Source organism: Sycon ciliatum, chromosome 8 (genome assembly GCF_964019385.1).
Source record: "Sycon ciliatum chromosome 8, ocSycCili1.1, whole genome shotgun sequence".
Lineage (NCBI taxonomy): Eukaryota > Metazoa > Porifera > Calcarea > Leucosolenida > Sycettidae > Sycon > Sycon ciliatum.
Window position 1 is genome coordinate 32,821,897 of NC_088650.1, and position 16,942 is coordinate 32,838,838.

At 48.3% G+C, this 16,942-nt stretch overlaps 1 protein-coding gene across 1 annotated transcript in view; it reads right to left on the reverse strand.

The window, feature by feature from the left end:
- Nucleotides 1–16,942, reverse strand: part of LOC135822824 (uncharacterized) — a 29,850-nt gene that overhangs the window by 10,859 nt on the left and 2,049 nt on the right. The window contains exons 2-3 of the mRNA XM_065335660.1: nt 11,642–11,725; nt 426–444 (exon numbers count right to left, since the gene is read on the reverse strand). Coding sequence (XP_065191732.1) covers nt 426–444; nt 11,642–11,725 — 103 coding nt within the window. The remainder of the gene's footprint in view (nt 1–425; nt 445–11,641; nt 11,726–16,942) is intronic.

The window sequence follows — 16,942 nt, forward strand, 5'->3', positions numbered from 1 at the left end:
TCGTCTTCTCACTGCTCAGAGTCGGTTACATCAACGATGCCTTTTTGAATTTCAGGTGTTGATGCGCCAGATTACGGCACAAGCCAACCCGTTTGTCTGTGGGTCTCCAGCCATGGACAAGGTAGTCAAAGAGCTCTCATCTCAGGCCATGACTCAGGGTGCCGCCACTCGCAACAACAAAAGAATCGGATGAAGACCACTTCTCAAACAAGCGAGTGCACGCGAAAATTTCTTGGAGCGAAAAACATGCAAAACACAAATTTCCCGCGAACGTTCGCAATAGTTTTCGCAACCCGGAACGTGAAAATCATTGCGAACGTTCGCTCTGCAAAACCTCTCTAATATCTCATACTTGGAAGACTTTGATAACCAAAAATCATTACTAAGAAGAAGTTCTCAAATCGAGCAGACAGATTGGCACCCACCTGTTCTAAGTTCCTCTTTCTTCATTTCGTTCATTGTTCCCAAGCAGAAACCCAGCACACACACACACACACACACACACACACACACACACACACACACACACACACACACACACACACACACACACACACACACACACACACACACACAAACACACAAACACACATACAACACCAGAAATGAGTTGATCAATTTACTTTTATTCCCCAAGTTATGATAGACTGAGTAGACGATTGGCATAGCCAGGACCCACAGACCTCAATTTCGCGCCTCCTCATGCATGCATTTGTGTGTGTGCGTGCGCTTGTGTGTCTGTGTGTGTGTGTGCTCGGGCATGTGTACGTGTGTGTGTGTGTGTGTGTGTGTGTGTGTGTGTGTGTGTGTGTGTGTGTGTGTGTGTGTGTGTGTGTGTGTGTGGCACCGTGTGTGGCCCCTTTTTTCACAGGAGAAAAGTGGCCAAGTACGAAAAAGGTTAATGTCCAGTGATATCCTACAAAGTCGGGTGGTACAACATTTAGTGCTTGATGCACAGGATCAGACACGGGTCGATTGCGACATTCGTTTTCCCCAGCCCCCAGGGTCTAAGCTACGTGCCGCTTTTCAGTCCCAAAATTCGTATTTTTGTGGTGAGGTATACTGTAAAGCGTGAAATTTTCGCTGCGTTTTTAGTTCGCGTTTTCAGAATCAGGACAGGTTTGCGAGGTTTTAATTTTGCGATTGCAGAAATTGAAAATTTTAAAGCAGAGATTTTCAGCCAAAGAAGGCTAAGCAAGGACAAGCTAACTTTTGAACAGCTGATTTGTTTCCGCTTTCAGTGGCATGTCGACCGATCTTGGCTCTCACCTCATCCGTGTATCTATGGTAGTCACCACGCTTCCTCTTCTTTTTCTCAAACGTAGCCAGCTCCTTTTCCACGGCGCAGTTTGCTGCAGCGACGGTAATGCTTGCCGCAGGAGGAAGGTATGAAGCCTGCTTCGCAGTGCTGCTGTCATCATTTTTCTGCATCCACTGAAGGAACGGCATACTACTAGTGACGAGAGAGAAGCAGTAGTGCGATCGTCGAGGGAAAACTTCAAAAGGATGTGAAAGGAATGAACTTCGGTCCGAGTTATTTGTACAGCAGTGGTGCAAGGAAACTCTTGGTGGCAATCTTCACGAATACGCTGGATTGCGCTACTATTTGTGCTACTGTGACATTCTTGCTAAACCTTTCACGGATCTCCTTTTCGCGCTGTCTAAATTTCGCGATTTCCACGCGACCATCGCAATAATTTCACGGTTTCCAGTAAGCCATACGTCAGACTTTTACCTTTTTGACAATCTAACTTAATGGGTACCGGTTAGGGGTGAAAGTTGGCATTGAAATCCCGAGTTCGAGTACTCTGATTTTCTCCGATCGAATATTCGAGTATTCGAGTATTCTTCATCTCCTAAAAATTGCACACCGAGGGCCTTAAAATCACATGATACAACCCTGATGAACCGAGTGGCAGTCATTTTTCTCTGGTATATTGGTTGGTGGGTCATTTGGGCTCTCTTTACTCGTGAACAAATGTTCACCACACAGTCTGCACATCAATATCTGCTGACTGCTGCTCTGAAACTGCAGATTTCTGTGGTAAATGCATGTACCATGTATGAACGAGTACTCTGATTTATTCCGAGTACGATTATTTCTGAAAAAACCGAGCGAATACTCGAGTACTCGGTATAATTGTTTCACCCCTAGTACCGGTACATACATACGTACAAGACGTTACAAATGCTTAACCCTTTGGCATCCATGGATTCCTTCAGGATTCGCGCAGAGGTGCGCGATCGACCGCGCAACAGTCCCAGTATGCATTTCAACATTATCTAATTTCACGCACCAGATTTGGAATATCTCCATCTTGGTCTCTTTGGAAAGCTACAGATCTCCTCTCGCCAGGTATCGCCACTAAGTACTCCACAGGAGCAACAGAATCGCCGTCACGTCTTTTGAGAGCTGCCCTATTGGCGCCTGAGCGAGATACTGTGCCCACATCCACAAATGTCATTGGTTCTGAAGTTTTACTCAATGTAGAACGGTGATTCACAGCCCTGCAGGTTCCTGAAGCCCAAGCGATTCATTTGGCCTCCACTCCGCATGCGCTATGCAACCATGAGTCACAGGCGACGTCCCTTTCCAAACAAATTCAAGCGCATCCATGTTTCGCTCTTCAGCGCTCAGTGAATCTTCATCACGCCAGATCATACGACACACGGCTGGGAAGCTTATTCTCTCAACTTTCCGATAAGCCCTCATTCTTGGCGATCGAAGAAAGGACAATGGAGTTACGACAATGCACAAACTGGCACGGTTGCGCACGAGCAAACTCGTGTTCAAAACTGACCTTTAACTTGTGGTTCGAGGTCAAAGGGTTAACAATTTATGAAGAACAACTGAGGTTATGTTAAAAAGGGGCCTAGTTTGTCCTTCACTCTGAACTGACATGTAGAAGCTTTGTGCAAGTGGAATGATGGATTTCAGTACATGAAAACAGTCTAATGACATCATACACTCATTATATGCATGGAGCGCTGTAGAGCACAATCAGCATTCGGATTATTTATAAGCCGCAGGGATGTTTTTTGGATGCATTTCAAAGTGCAGCCAACACACCGGAAAACACGGTATGTGCTGTGGTGCTAAGCCACAAGCAGTTGCAGTGGTTGCACTTCATGTACAGTGAAACCTTGTTAGGAAGAACACTGATAAAACAAATGTTTGCCTAAGAAGAACTAGTATTCGTAACTGTATTGGATAAAACCCTGTGTATTCACCGGGTAAAACATATGGATAAGAAGAACTCCCGTTATTGCGAACGAATATCATCGGTCCCTTGATGTTCGTCCTAAAGAGGTTTGACTGTATTTCAGAGCTGCCAAGTTCGTTTTCTCTTTGGTCAGGAGATCTCCCTCAAAGGGGGATAGCCAGGCCGGAGGTCGGTCGGTAGCCCCTCAAACGAGTGGTTTTCCATCTACTTCCTCAGTAAACAAAAACATCGTGATGGATTTTGAGGGACTGGTTTGCGCACAAACTGCCGTGAAATTAGTCACGATTACTTTCTCGGCCTTCCCTGGCATGCCGTGAAAGAGATACGATGCAAAGAAAGCGACCATTCACCGGGGTACTGAACCAGCATGCATGACGCTGAGCGCATGTGTAAATTTTCTTATGGCAATAGTGACTTCAGTCAATTTTCAAACTCGCTCCAAATGCTCCGATTTTAGTCTTAACCCTTTCACTGCCACTGTCGACTGCAGTCGACAGCGCATTCATGCACTCCGAGTGACATTGTTGACTTGCGTCGACGAGTAAACATGCAGTCCCCAGTGCTGTTGTCGACTTCCGTCGACAGGCAGACCTCACCCAGTTTGGCCCTCTAATTTCGAATATTGGAGATGTTTAGCCGTGGTAGACGGCCACGGGGCCCTGGAAGATGTCCATACCCATCGAAATACGCTGCCAGAAGTATGGGTTGCCATTTTAAAAAAATCGAACCAGCGTCGTTGAAAATGCGCATCCGATTTTTGCCGAGCGGTGGGGAAGAAATCGGTTCTCACGCACTTCCACCTCCCAGAGTCGGTGCGAGTATTTTCCCCTTTCCCGTCAACTTTCATTGCGCGGAGCATGGAATTTGGTTCAGACTTGATGCCTAGCTATTACTGTTAAACGACAAACTTTCGCGAGCGATTAACTTCCGTGACTTTCGCGAGCAGGGCCGAATCACGAAAGTTTGACACGCGAATATGAAATATGTACAATCATGTACTACGCGATGCATCAATGATCGATTGTGCACTGTCTGTACATACACTACACAGACTCTGGACTAGCGCTGATCATTGCTTGCATGGCTACAGTCCAAAGCGTGCAGCTGCGGAAAGTAAGCGACCTTCCGTAAATACCGAATTTAGAAACGAAAACTAGTCATTTGTCTTCAACCTCCCTCCCCCTACCTCAGAAACGAACACATACAAACGGTGCATAGTATCGATATTTTTTTCTTTTTTTCTGGACCTGATCACACATACAAGCTGTGCATCGATATTTTATGAGAAACGAACAGGCGCTCAACCCCCCTCTCCCCTAAACGACTAGTTTTCGTTTCTAAATAAATATCTAGAGACTCCCTCGATTTAGGATAAAGCCTGTGGAGAATCCATAAATACAAATCTATATTTACAGATGGCCCCTAACATACCAAAACTAGTCTTACTAGTTGTCGTTGGAGTACGGCGACTTGAACCAGAATTGCAGAAGAGAATAAAACGATCAACTGGAGAATGTCTCAGTGTTGTCAAGAGGGTTGTTGAACTTGTTGGAGTGTTTGGCCAGCTTGCTGTTGCGTAGATTTTAGTTAGTGTTGTACTGCTCGAAGAAGTCTTCTGAATTTTATCGCCATTAGTGTCGCAGCGGCTCAGCCGTTCGAAGACAAAGTCTTCCGAAGATCCCTCTTCGAAAACGCCATCCTTTCTCCCAGTACCGTAAAGTCCGCTGCAAACGCCCACCCCATTTTTCCAAGATCTGCTGGCCTGTACACACCGACCCCATGCACTGTTACTCCTACTGTACGAAAGTGCATCTCACACCGTAGTGCGAAGAGCGCTTTGCTACGGTAAACTATGTCCACTTTCCTGGTTTCGAAATCGCTCTGGGCACTAGCCACGAGCTAGCTCGTAGTGATATTATGATGATGGCTATTTTAATTCGCAAATCCAAACGGGAGTTTCTTCCGAATAATAAGGTAGCGAAGAACAGAGTATTGCAGGGACCAAATACACTTCTGACGGTGTTTCAAGCCATCATTTCCAAATCGCACAACGCTCAAAGCAAGTGTTTTTTCTCGAGCACTTCAGAGTTTTCAACAAGTTAGCAACGACTTTCTAGGGGTAGCTTCTGTGACATACCCTGTTCGAATTGCAACTGCAATACTGCGACCAATCAAGTGGTTGAATGACACTTCGTCAGAACAATCACTGTTCCGTTCTGAAAGCGCGACATCGTGCACTGCAGAAATGTCATGAAAACTAGATGGATTCTACGGCATTACCACATGGAGAGCGAACTACCACAAAGACGACTCATTTATCGAATGAAAGGAAATCTCGACAGAAGTTTTTCTTTGCAGCAAGATAATGACAATCGCTTTGCAGAGCCTCCTGGTAAGACATGGGCAGTTTGTAGGCATTACAGCCGCTTTCGTACGCATTCGACCTTTGTGCCAGTTTTCTACAACTATATAGACCTGAAAAAGACGAAAATAGTATGGACCCGCTGGGGTGGGCGTTTGCTGCGAAGTGGGCGTTTGCTGCGGACTTTACGGTACTAGTACTCACCTTATGATTATCTTTGATTCCTTCTTTGATTTCTTCTTTTCTGGCATTCTTCATGCACTCTGCGTCCCAGCACTCCGAGGCTTCGTAAAATAAACTTCTTGAAGATTTTCAGTGGAAGGTAAAAATCGCTAAAAAATTAAAGGGGAAGTTTAGGCTAAAATCAAAATTTCACTAGTTGTAGTCTTCGGGGTGCTGAGTCGAATGGTCGTGGTCTGAGGAAGCTGAGATGCTCCCTTCCTACTTTAATCCCAATCGAACTCGCGCACTTCCACCGAAACTGGGTGACTGCGCCCTACTAGATGGGGATTTGTATGCAGAATGTCACTAAAAGCGCCATTTCGTTCTTATAAAAGCACGGATGACCGCGATTGGACCATATGTTGTAGTCTTTTGGACGCTGAGTCGACTGGTTTTGGTCCAAGAAAGCTGCGATGCAGCGTTCCTCCTTTATTCCCAATCGAACATGGTTGAACAAGCGGTCACGTGCTCCTGCGTGCCCAAGTCACCTGGTCACAGCGCCAGCAGGCGACAACTTTCACACCAAAGTTCAACTCGAGTTCAACTCGAGTACAGGACTGCACCCAAAAAAGGTCAAACAGGCTAGTAAGGTGTACCCTGCAGGCACGGTGACCAGGTGACTGGTGTACGCAGGAGCACGTGACCGCTTGTTCAAGCATGTTCGATTGGGAATAAGGGCCGAACGCTGTATCGCAGCCTTTTCGCACTAAAACCAGTCGACTCAGCTTCCAAAAGACTACAACATATGGGCCAATCGCGGTCATCCATGCTTTTATAAGAACGAAATGGCGCATTAAGTGACACTTTGCATACAAATCCCCATCTAGTAGGGCGCAGTCACCCAGTTTCGGTGGAAGTGCGCGAGTTCGATTGGGATTAAAGTAGGAAGGGAGCGCCTCAGCTTCCTCGGACCAAGACCATTCGACCCAGCACCCCGAAGACTACAACTGGTGAAATTTTGATTTTTGCCTTAACTTCCCCTTTATTATTATTATTAGAGAGGTTCCGCATAACGTAATTATGTTTGTAAAAAACGTAGTCAATCTACGGAAAGTCTTACATAAACTGCATGCACATCTGGGTTCCGCCATACAGAGTTTTCAAATCACGTAGCTGCCCTTGGCAACTCCGAACGCGGCAGTGTACGACCAGATCGACATGGGGAGAGAGTCATAAATTCGTACCCCAGTCCACTTACGGATCAGCTACGTTATCAGAGCCCTATCTACGTACTCTTCGTAGACAACTTTCCGTAAGTGGAGTGCAAACTCGCGAATTCACGGGTTTTTCCCGGCCACTAACGTAAAGTAGCTCAACTTTACGTAGTGCGGAACTTCTCTATTATTTGCATTTCCGCGGCAATGTCAGCCGCACAATGGCAACCCACATATTCGCATATGCTGGAAATAGAATGCTCTGCCAAAAACATAAATCAAATGACATCATAATTATATATCCATTCTGTGTAATCCAGTCAAGAGGAACGTACGACGGCACAGAGTCCTCTCCACCCTGCACGGTCCCTTGCCAGGATCCGGAGGCGCTGCAAGTCACCAAGCGACACAAGCCTTCCATTATCCGTTTTCGCCAGGTCTTCCGACAGCTTCGTGACAATTGTGACACGTGGGCGTCCTCGCCAGGTCTTCTCATCGTGCGTGAAATACGCCGCCATTGCCAATGATGCTGGGGTGTCCTCTGGTAAGCGGAGAATGTGACCAAAGAGTTGCCACCGCAGACGCTTGAGAATGTTGGTGATTGGCTCAGCTTTGCACCTGGCGTACAAAGAGACATTCGTCATCTTCTGAGGCCAACTAATGCCAAGGAGTGATCGCAGTTGCTGGCGGTGGAAGAAATCGAGACTCTGCTCCAAAGCCACCGTCAAGCCCCTTCCCCTTTAATCATCCCTAACTGGTCCAGTTTGCTAAAACGCTAAATTTTGGCCGCCGCGAAAGTTTGTCGTTTTACACTTTACAGTATCCAAGACTCCAGGCGGCTATCCGTTGCGATAGGCGGTTGGAGTCACGGGTAGAGACAACCAGACGCTGGATTCCTCGGGGACGCATTCACTGCAAACTTGATGGAAACAGCGCTGGCGGCGCTCACTGGGTCCAGAATTAAAATTTTCTAAGAACTACCATGTTACCATGGTGATCAGCACGGTCAAGAGACACTACAGGTATGTCAGCTACAACATAATTATATTCTTTCTACAACGACACCTACCTTTGCCTCAATACCTGACGATCTACTGCAAGCTGATGCGAAAGTGCATTACACCCGCGAACGCCGCGCTTGTCAACGGAACAGGGAAGTGCTTCACTCTCCGAAGTTGAAAAGTATTTGGACTGCTGCTAATCGGGAGAACAAACGACCGCCACGGCGGCAGAACATTCCGCAGCTGTTCACCGACACGATCCGCTTCACCAAACGTCTTACGAACGTTTCGTTCTCCGAGTTTTCTGGTGGCAGCAACAAGAATTCCGTCCGCAACGACAGGACGAAAGTCTCTCCCAACTGAAATCCTGTTGCCACGAAGACAGAGAAGATTCCGCAAGTTATCTCTTCTGTTTCCAGTATTGTAGCTCTCCTGTCCACTGGCATATCTTTCAATCCCAGTGAACGAAAAAAAGGATCTGTTTCTCTCTCCAAAGCAACTAACTAACTTTGCTTCGCGAGTGTCCGGGCCGATCGTGTACATAGTGTATGCAGCGCATGCGGCGCACTTTCGCATGACATGACACGCATTTTTGCACACCACGTTTGTACTTCGGATTTGGCAATTTTTTTCGACGGCAATGACTTCCCTTAGGAGTTGTCTACCTACGATGTATACTTTGGAAAGCGATATTCCGTACAGAAAGTACCAAAAATCCAGGAAAAGTTGGCCTTTCGATTTCTTGGGCTGGAGGTAAAAAGTGCCTGGCATGGAGGGGTGTACAGCTCAGCTGACAGCCTGGCGGGGAGCGCCTTGTCACCTTGAGGGTTCAGCTGGCAGTGAAAGGGTTAATCAATTTTCTAGAGTACAGAATATAAGAAATCTGCAAGTAGTATTCAATTTCGCCAAACCATTACCTAGGGATAGTGATTTGAAGTGCAACAATTTCGGACTATCGCTAGAAACACAAATGAATGGGTGAAATGGGAGAATCGAGAAAATTTCAAGACGACTGCACAGTACAGTATGGTGTACAGTGCACAAGTACAAAGCCTCATCACTCGAACTGAGCGGACCGTGCGCATATGGTATTGCTTATAACTTGGTATGCTGGCGCAAAACAATTGCTCATGGAGGAAGACGAACGGGTCTCAACGCCTGGAAATGTCAAATGGCCAGAAGTTGTTCGACGCTGATGATGATGGCATAGTCTGCGGCACTGCGACCCGACCAGAACAAGCCAAAACTCATCACCTCAAAAAAACGCTTGTCGTATGGAAACGGGACTTTGGGTTTCAAACGCATGAACATCTCTTCTCTCCGACAAAGCAATACACTTGCTGAAATATTCTAGAATTTGACGTAACCACGCCGAAAAACAATGCGAAGTCGGATTCTCCCATCTGATGTATTGGAACTTGTTTTTCCACATCATCGGGGTCTGGGTTCGAGGGAGTGAAGTCACAAAGGACAATGGGTCCGTTTGACCCTATAATAGGGGATTCACACTCACGGGGAAACCTGAGGTCACGGGACAAGGTAAAAGTTCAGACCTTCGGTCAACGGAGTGGGGCCGTTCACACCCGTGGTCAGTTTTCCCTTGGCCGTATATTTGGCAATGGATTTGTGGTGGGGCAATTAAAAAATTATCTGTAACTGCATTTTTGTAGTACGTTCTGCGCACGATTTTCCGAGGGCACTGTCTGAAAATGCAGGTTGCGATGCACCCGTACAACTACGGGTTCAGAGTTCTCGCCAAAGACAAGATCTACACACGCGCATCGTATGGCGACGGGATTTTTCCCTTAACAAATGCCCTGAGGCCCACGGCCACGGCTTTGCCAATTTTTCCCGAAAGGTTCTTCCTTTCCCCCAGTACCATAGTTTCCATAACAACTTTCCCATAACCGTGGTTTTACCCGTGTGTGCGTGTGAATCCCCTATAAGGTGAACTTAAGGACTACTAGTGATAACCACAAGGGCAAGCATTGTACATGAGAAAACACAACCAGGGGCATTAATAGGCCATTCACACGACGTGTAAACACTTGCACGTGTGTGACCAAGATAACACTGGCAAACCGTGATCCAGTTCACACGGTGCTTGGCAAACTTTACGACCGTCAATGTATCCCTATTGACCTCTTGAAAATACCGGGAAATGTTAAATTTAAAAATTTCCTTTGTTCAAGCAATGCAAGTTTATTGTATCCGAGTAAATATCCTTGGAAACGGTACGATAAAAGTGAGTTTGGACGTCGTGTGAATGGCCTATAAACACCAGTGTGTATAGTGCAGTATCTGGTGAAAAACATGTTCACGGTCAACATGTGTCACTAGGGACAACAAAAACACCTACACAAGAGTGTAATAGTGATAGACATCTCATCAAGTGTACATAAAAAAGAGTGCGCAACTCTCACATCTGCTCTGTTCCATGGGGGAGTTATTCGTCCATACAATGCATGCGCAAAACATGCGATGGGCACTGGACCTTCATTGCGAGTCTCTGTTTTGCCGTCTTGAAACCAACAATTTTTCGTACCAGACGATGGCAATTGTGACGAAACGTACGTAAAAGGAATCGGTTCGGTTTGCAGTGCTGTGGGAATGGGTGTGGTAACCGAACTACTCTCTTCAAATTTCTCTCCCTGTTAACCCTCTCAGTGCCATGGGCGACTTTAGTCGCCCAGAATGAGTATGTGTGTACAAATATTTTCGTATCTCCACTTCTACACACAGGAGAGTAACAAACGAGCACTCAACGTCTCCAGGAAGACCTACTTATCACATCGGTTTGTGTCCGTGAGGATAAACGTCGCCAGAATGCAGGAAACGGACATCGCTCAGGCGCCCTCTCGAGGAAGACTATTTTCGCTGCATTTTCTCTTCACAATGGTCTGCCTGACCTTGATATCTTTCCAGAGAGCCATCGTTTGTAAAGATCTGTGGATATACAGCGGAGCTATGAAAAATTTGAGTCCAGCTCAACTCAGAAAAATTTGTATTTTTCTGACCCCCTTGGCACTGAAAGGGTTAATTAATTAGCTTGTTATCAAACCCATAGCACATTTCAATGAAACCCATCCAAGCCACTCACGTGCCCACAGACTCATAGTTTCTGCCTTGCACAGTATTACAGTCAGACCTCGCATAACCGCACACATCCGTTTTCCACAAAAATATCCGGATAGTCAAGGAAACCGGATAATCAAACACGCACACTGTATGTATGCATGACATATGCTGTAAATCGGTAACCAGCGATTTTCTTCCGGATGTCCAGGGATCCAGAGTGTGCAACTGGAATGGGGTTGTGGGACGGTGTAATCCGTGATGTACGTCATTTTTTGGGTCAGACTTCCTCATTCCATCGCGGCGGTGCACCACGTCCACACTTCCCCTACTTATGATGTCATTATTATGACGTGCAACACGGATTTCGCGTCCCAGATCTGATAAGTGAACTTGCGCACTCTGGGGGGTTATGTAATCTTGATCTCATGGACAGCTATACAAATGTAGGACATGGTGGTGGTAGGTGCACCTCACGTGACTCACGTGACACCTAATCACTGCATAGTTCAACCAATCAAATGAACGACACGCTGTAATGAATACTGTATACACACAGTACATCTAAATTCAGTCACTCACAGTCAAGTCTATTCAACATACCTTTGCACTCTCGTGCTCCACCAGCAACTGCACACATCCCTCATGCTTCCTTTCCCTGGCTACGTCCAACGCTGTTTTCCCTTCCTGAGTAACTCAACAACACATCACAGGGACAACAGAAAAAAATATTCGTGAAAATTCGAATTTTACAAAAACGAAAACACAACGAAGGGCAAGGACATAATCTACAATTATCGCCCCTCCCCCCGAGACACACACATCATAGCACCATAGAATGGGGTTGCATTTTTGTTGTTTTTGCCATGTGATTAAGCAATCACGAGTGAAACGAGGGTTGCCTGCTGCTCCTCGTTGCTAGTCTTGAAGAAGAAAAAAAATCACGCCCATCTGCTGCTGCTGCTAGCTGCCAATATTGATGCTGTCCCTGCGTTCGCCACCTCCAACTGCTGAGGTGCCTCGTGCTGTGGCACTACCACACCTTGGTCCGCCCTGCGTTGATCCGGCCTCGTACTCTCGTACTCTGCTCATGCTGCCGTACTCTCGCGTTGTGGCCTCGTGGGTACGTCTTACGCTATTTGCGCTTGCCACGTGCTTATGTGGCCCGCCTTACCTGGTGGGCTCTCGCACCTTTTTTCCCATATAAGCATGGTGGTGTCTGTCATTGTGGGCCGGGCGGCATCCGGGGACTTCGCCTCTTCCATACGTGGTATGTTTGCTCCGCCACACCGCCTGTTCTATCTTGCGTACTCGGTTAGTACTGTACCTTGGCTGAGGCTTAGTACGCGCGCTGGAGTCCTTTCGTGCCATAAAAGGAACTGCTTCCTAATATAGAGATTAGGCGCCATGAGCCCTGCTTGTAGTAAACATTGCATTAGTAGCGCTGATACCTTTATGCAAATATGGGGTAGTCTCGCCCGCGCATATGGGCGTACTCGTACTGCGGCCTGGGCTTTCCCCAGTACGGCTGCCCGCCATTGCATGCCAGACACCCCCATTGTTGCGCGCCTAGCCACGCGCGTGGCTTTTGCCTGCTGCTCGGTTGTCAGCGATAACTACGGTTTGCTGTACGCTGCAAACCTACATTTATCGCCCCTCCCCCCGAGACACACACATCATAGCACCATAGAATGGGGTTGCATTTTTGTTGTTTTTGCCATGTGATTAAGCAATCACGAGTGAAACGAGGGTTGCCTGCTGCTCCTCCAAAAATAGGCTTTTGCATCGGTCCTGGGTGCCGTGTTTCCATGCCACCCAGCTAGTGGGAGGGCAAGCCTGCCGATGTGTGGATGTACCGCTTGTACGCTGAGCTGCGCCAACGTCCGGCTGCCTGCCGCTGCCGCTCTGGTGCCCGTTGTGCTGCCAACTCGGTGGCACCGCCCTTGCGCAGGGAGTGGCTACCGACCTCGGGGCGCAAAGCTCTCAGCAGTAGGTTGATGTCCTTCTGTGAGCTGCTTGCCATTGCCGTGGACAAAGAAGGGTGCCCCGGCGTTTGGCCACCGTCGCCTGGATCCGTATGCCATGACGGCCTCTACGGGACACAGCTCTTTGTTGGCTGCCGCTTAAAGCAACGCTGTGCCGCCTCCGCCGAACTGCGAGGTGTTGGTGGGACCAAGCTTGATTACCACCTTTGTCTGCGCTATCTGGACCTAAGCCACGGTCAGGGTGTTGAAATTGAGTCCTTCGTCCGTTGACATTGAGGCATATACACCTACGCACAGCAGCCCGTAAAATGCCGTCAACAGTACTGCCCATATCATTGCTTTATCGCTTGCCGAGTGGGCGGACGTACCCACTTGCGCTTTTATGGTTAGCAGATCTGACGGTGCAACTGGTAGGCGCTGCCGGCCCGCATGGTTGCCTGCCTCCGACCTCCGTGTGTCAAATTGCGTTCGCTCGATGCCTTTCAATACGGCAAGGAGGCGTTGTGAGCGCAGTCCCTCTACGGACATGCCTTGCGATAGCAGGTGAAACCTTATCGCAGCCAAGTATACCTTTAAAAGTGTTGCCTGCAGGCACTAACTCTGAAAGTGAGGTACCAAAGCGCACAATCTCTTCGTTGTTCGGCTGAGCCGGGTTGAAGCCAACCGCTGACGCGGATTTCAAGTATGCTTTAATGCCTGGCTGGTATGTCTTACGTGTGCTGGGCGCGACCGACAATGCTACCAGGGTGTTGGCATCACGAGACAACTCAGGCTTCCCAACATCGCCTGTGCAGACCAAACGCATCTGCGAAAAAGTGGATGTTGTACGTGTGTCCTGCCTTTTCTTGACCTCTCATCCTGCTCGGACATGCCCTTACTCTAGGCCAAGCAACCTCCAAAAATAGTAGTGGGGATCTCCCTTAGGAGAGCTAATGCTATGCCTTGACCATATGTTCCTTGGTTCGCTTGACCGGCATGGGATGCCGCATAGGCTCTGTGCGTCGCAATTCTGCCCCGCTTGGGTATACAGTCGCATTGCCATGAGCCTTATGGGACCCGCGCATGCAGGCTGCGCGACATGCCATGCTTGGCTGCGCTGTTGAGGTTTGTCAAGCGGTCTGTGGCATGCACCAACTCCGCTGTACGCCATGCTAGTCCCGCGCGGGATGATTATAGACTTTAATATACTGTACGCACAGCGGCGTCTAATTTGCCTTCTATAATGTATGCTTATGTATTATTATAATTACTGGCAACGCCCGTGCCCTTTGGCAACTGCATAAGGCAACGCCGCATACGCCCTGCGCGCCGCAATGCTGCCCCGCATGGGTATACATATTGCTATGCGCCTTATGGGACCCGCGCGCGCGGTCTACCTTAGAAGCCGTGCTTGGCTGAGCTGCTTAAGTTTGTCAAGCGGTCTGTGGCGCGCGCCAGGTCTGCTGTATGCCATGCTAGTCCCGCGCGGGATAAATAATTATAGACTTTTTAAATACATTGCGCGCACTGCGGCATCTAAATAGCCTTCTATAATATATGCTTAAAGCATGTATTGTTATAATTTCTGGCAACGCCCGTGCCCTTTGCCAAGCACATAAGGCAACGCCGCATATGCCCTGCGCGCCGCAATGCTGCCCCGCATGGGTATACATATTGCTATACGCCTTATGGGACCCGCGCGCGCGGTCTACCTGAGAAGCCGTGCTTGGCTGAGCTGCTAAAGTTTGTCAAGCGGTCTGTGGCGCGCGCCAGGTCTGCTGTATGCCATGCTAGTCCCGCGCGGGATGAATATATACTTTTTAGAATGCATTGCGCGCACTGCGGCATCTAAATAGCCTTCTATAATGTATGCTTTATGTATTATTAAATTTCTGGCAACGCCCGTGCCATTTGCCAATCATATGCGGCGTTGCCTTATTAAGGCAACGCCGCATATGCCCTGCGCGCCACAATGCTGCCCCGCATGGGTATACATAATTATTGCTATGCGCCTTATGGGATCCGCGCGCGCGGTCTACCTGAGAAGCCGTGCTTGGCTGAGCTGCTAGTTTGTCAAGTGGTCTGTGGCGCGCGCCAGGTCCGCTGTATACCATGCTAGTCCCGCGCAGGATGAATATAGGCATTTTTAGAATACATTGCGCGCGCTGCGGCATCTAAATAGCCTTCTATAATGTATGCTTTATGTATTATTAAATTTCTAGCAACGCCCGTGCCCTTTGCCAAGCACATAAGGCAACGCCGCATATGCCCTGCGCGCCGCAATGCTGCCCCGCATGGGTATACATAATTATTGCTATGCGCCTTATGGGACCCGAGATGCCGTGCCTGGCTGAGCTGCTAAAGTTTGTCAAGCGGTCTGTGGCACGCGCCAAGTCCGCTGTACGCCATGCTAGTCCCGCGCGGGATGAATATAAGCTTTTTAAAATACAGTGCACGCGCTGCGGCGTCTAAGTAGCCTTCCATAATATATGCTTATGTATAATTGGAAGAGTCCCCCAACGCCTAGCATGTTAGGTTATCTCTGCTTATAAAATTGCACATAATCATCAAGGCAACGCCCGTGCCCTTTGCCAACCTCCTGCCACGGCCGTGATGATAATTTATAGCTGGGCTTTACCCGCCGCCCTGAGGCTGACCCTCGCGCTAAGTGTTAGCCCGGATGCCCGCATTGCCTGTGTGTCAGCCTATGCTGAACCAGTGGTGACGCAATATACATGCAAGCCGGTACATGCAAAAAGCGGAATGAAGACAGTCTGCCAGCCCTGGCATGCGCTTGCCAGGGAACCCTGGAGGTGCGGTTTTGCGTGCGTGTTATTCATTGATGAAATCGTCTAAATAATGCTCAAAGTTCTCAACAGCGCGGGTTTCGCGTCAGATCCGCACCAGTGCATCAGCAAAACGATTAAAAAAATAAGGGTGACGACCGCAAGCCAAAAGGTCAGAATAATTATTTGTCTCGCCAACACGTGCCAAATCTTGGTCGATAAAGTCATTAACGCTATTCCCAGCAAGGGGCAGACCATGCATAATTAATCGGTGGCCGCCGTCTTTTTTTGGTACTACACCCGTACCAGACGTGCGCAAAGGTAAGAAAGGTGGCGTGTCAAAAGCGTCTCTAGTGTGCTTAAAAGTTTGCATTCCTTAGCTAAATAGGCATCTACAATAGCTAGATCTATGGATGCAGAGGCAAGATTACTAGAAGCAACTGAAGTGCGCGATCGCCTGCAAACTCGATGCGGCAGCAAAAACGCAGATTGAACCAGATAGTTTCCACTAAGACCCGATCAGGGTGGCCAGCAAGCTCTACACTAACTGCATCAAAATTCATTGGTTTGGAGACTGAGTTTTAACTTAAAGAATTAGCAGATGTGGACATAGCGTTCTCGCGAACTAATGACGGCTGTACAGGCGTGTGATGAGGCTTTTCAGGCCGAAGCGCGGGTGGGACACTCCATTGCTTGGTGTGTTCCCTTGCAGAACATGCACCTGAGCTGGTAGCTGCAATTTGAAAAGGTGCAGTTCCCTTTATTAAACATTTTGCAGATCGGCTTTCCGCTGGGCCCAGAGGTGGAGGCACGAAAAGGCGCGTTCAGTGAAGGCTTCGCTACACATGCCACGGTGGAGTGGCCTGTCCTCTTACATTTAGCGCACACGGGCAGAGCTTGGCCGGTGAAGGACTGAGTGAAGAGTTCCATGTGTAGATTACCGATGCTGATGCTGTGGTCTCTTGACATCGCCTGTCGCAACCGAGTGTCGTATACTTGCACCGCAGCAAAACGATATTTTTTCGCCGCTTGTAGATCTACTACCCTTAGCTGGCGCTCCATGAGACCAGCACATGCCCTGGTGCGCCCTCGCTAGCAATGACCCTAAAGATCGACCAGGCTTCGATCCAGTCGGTGACATTTTCAATTTTATG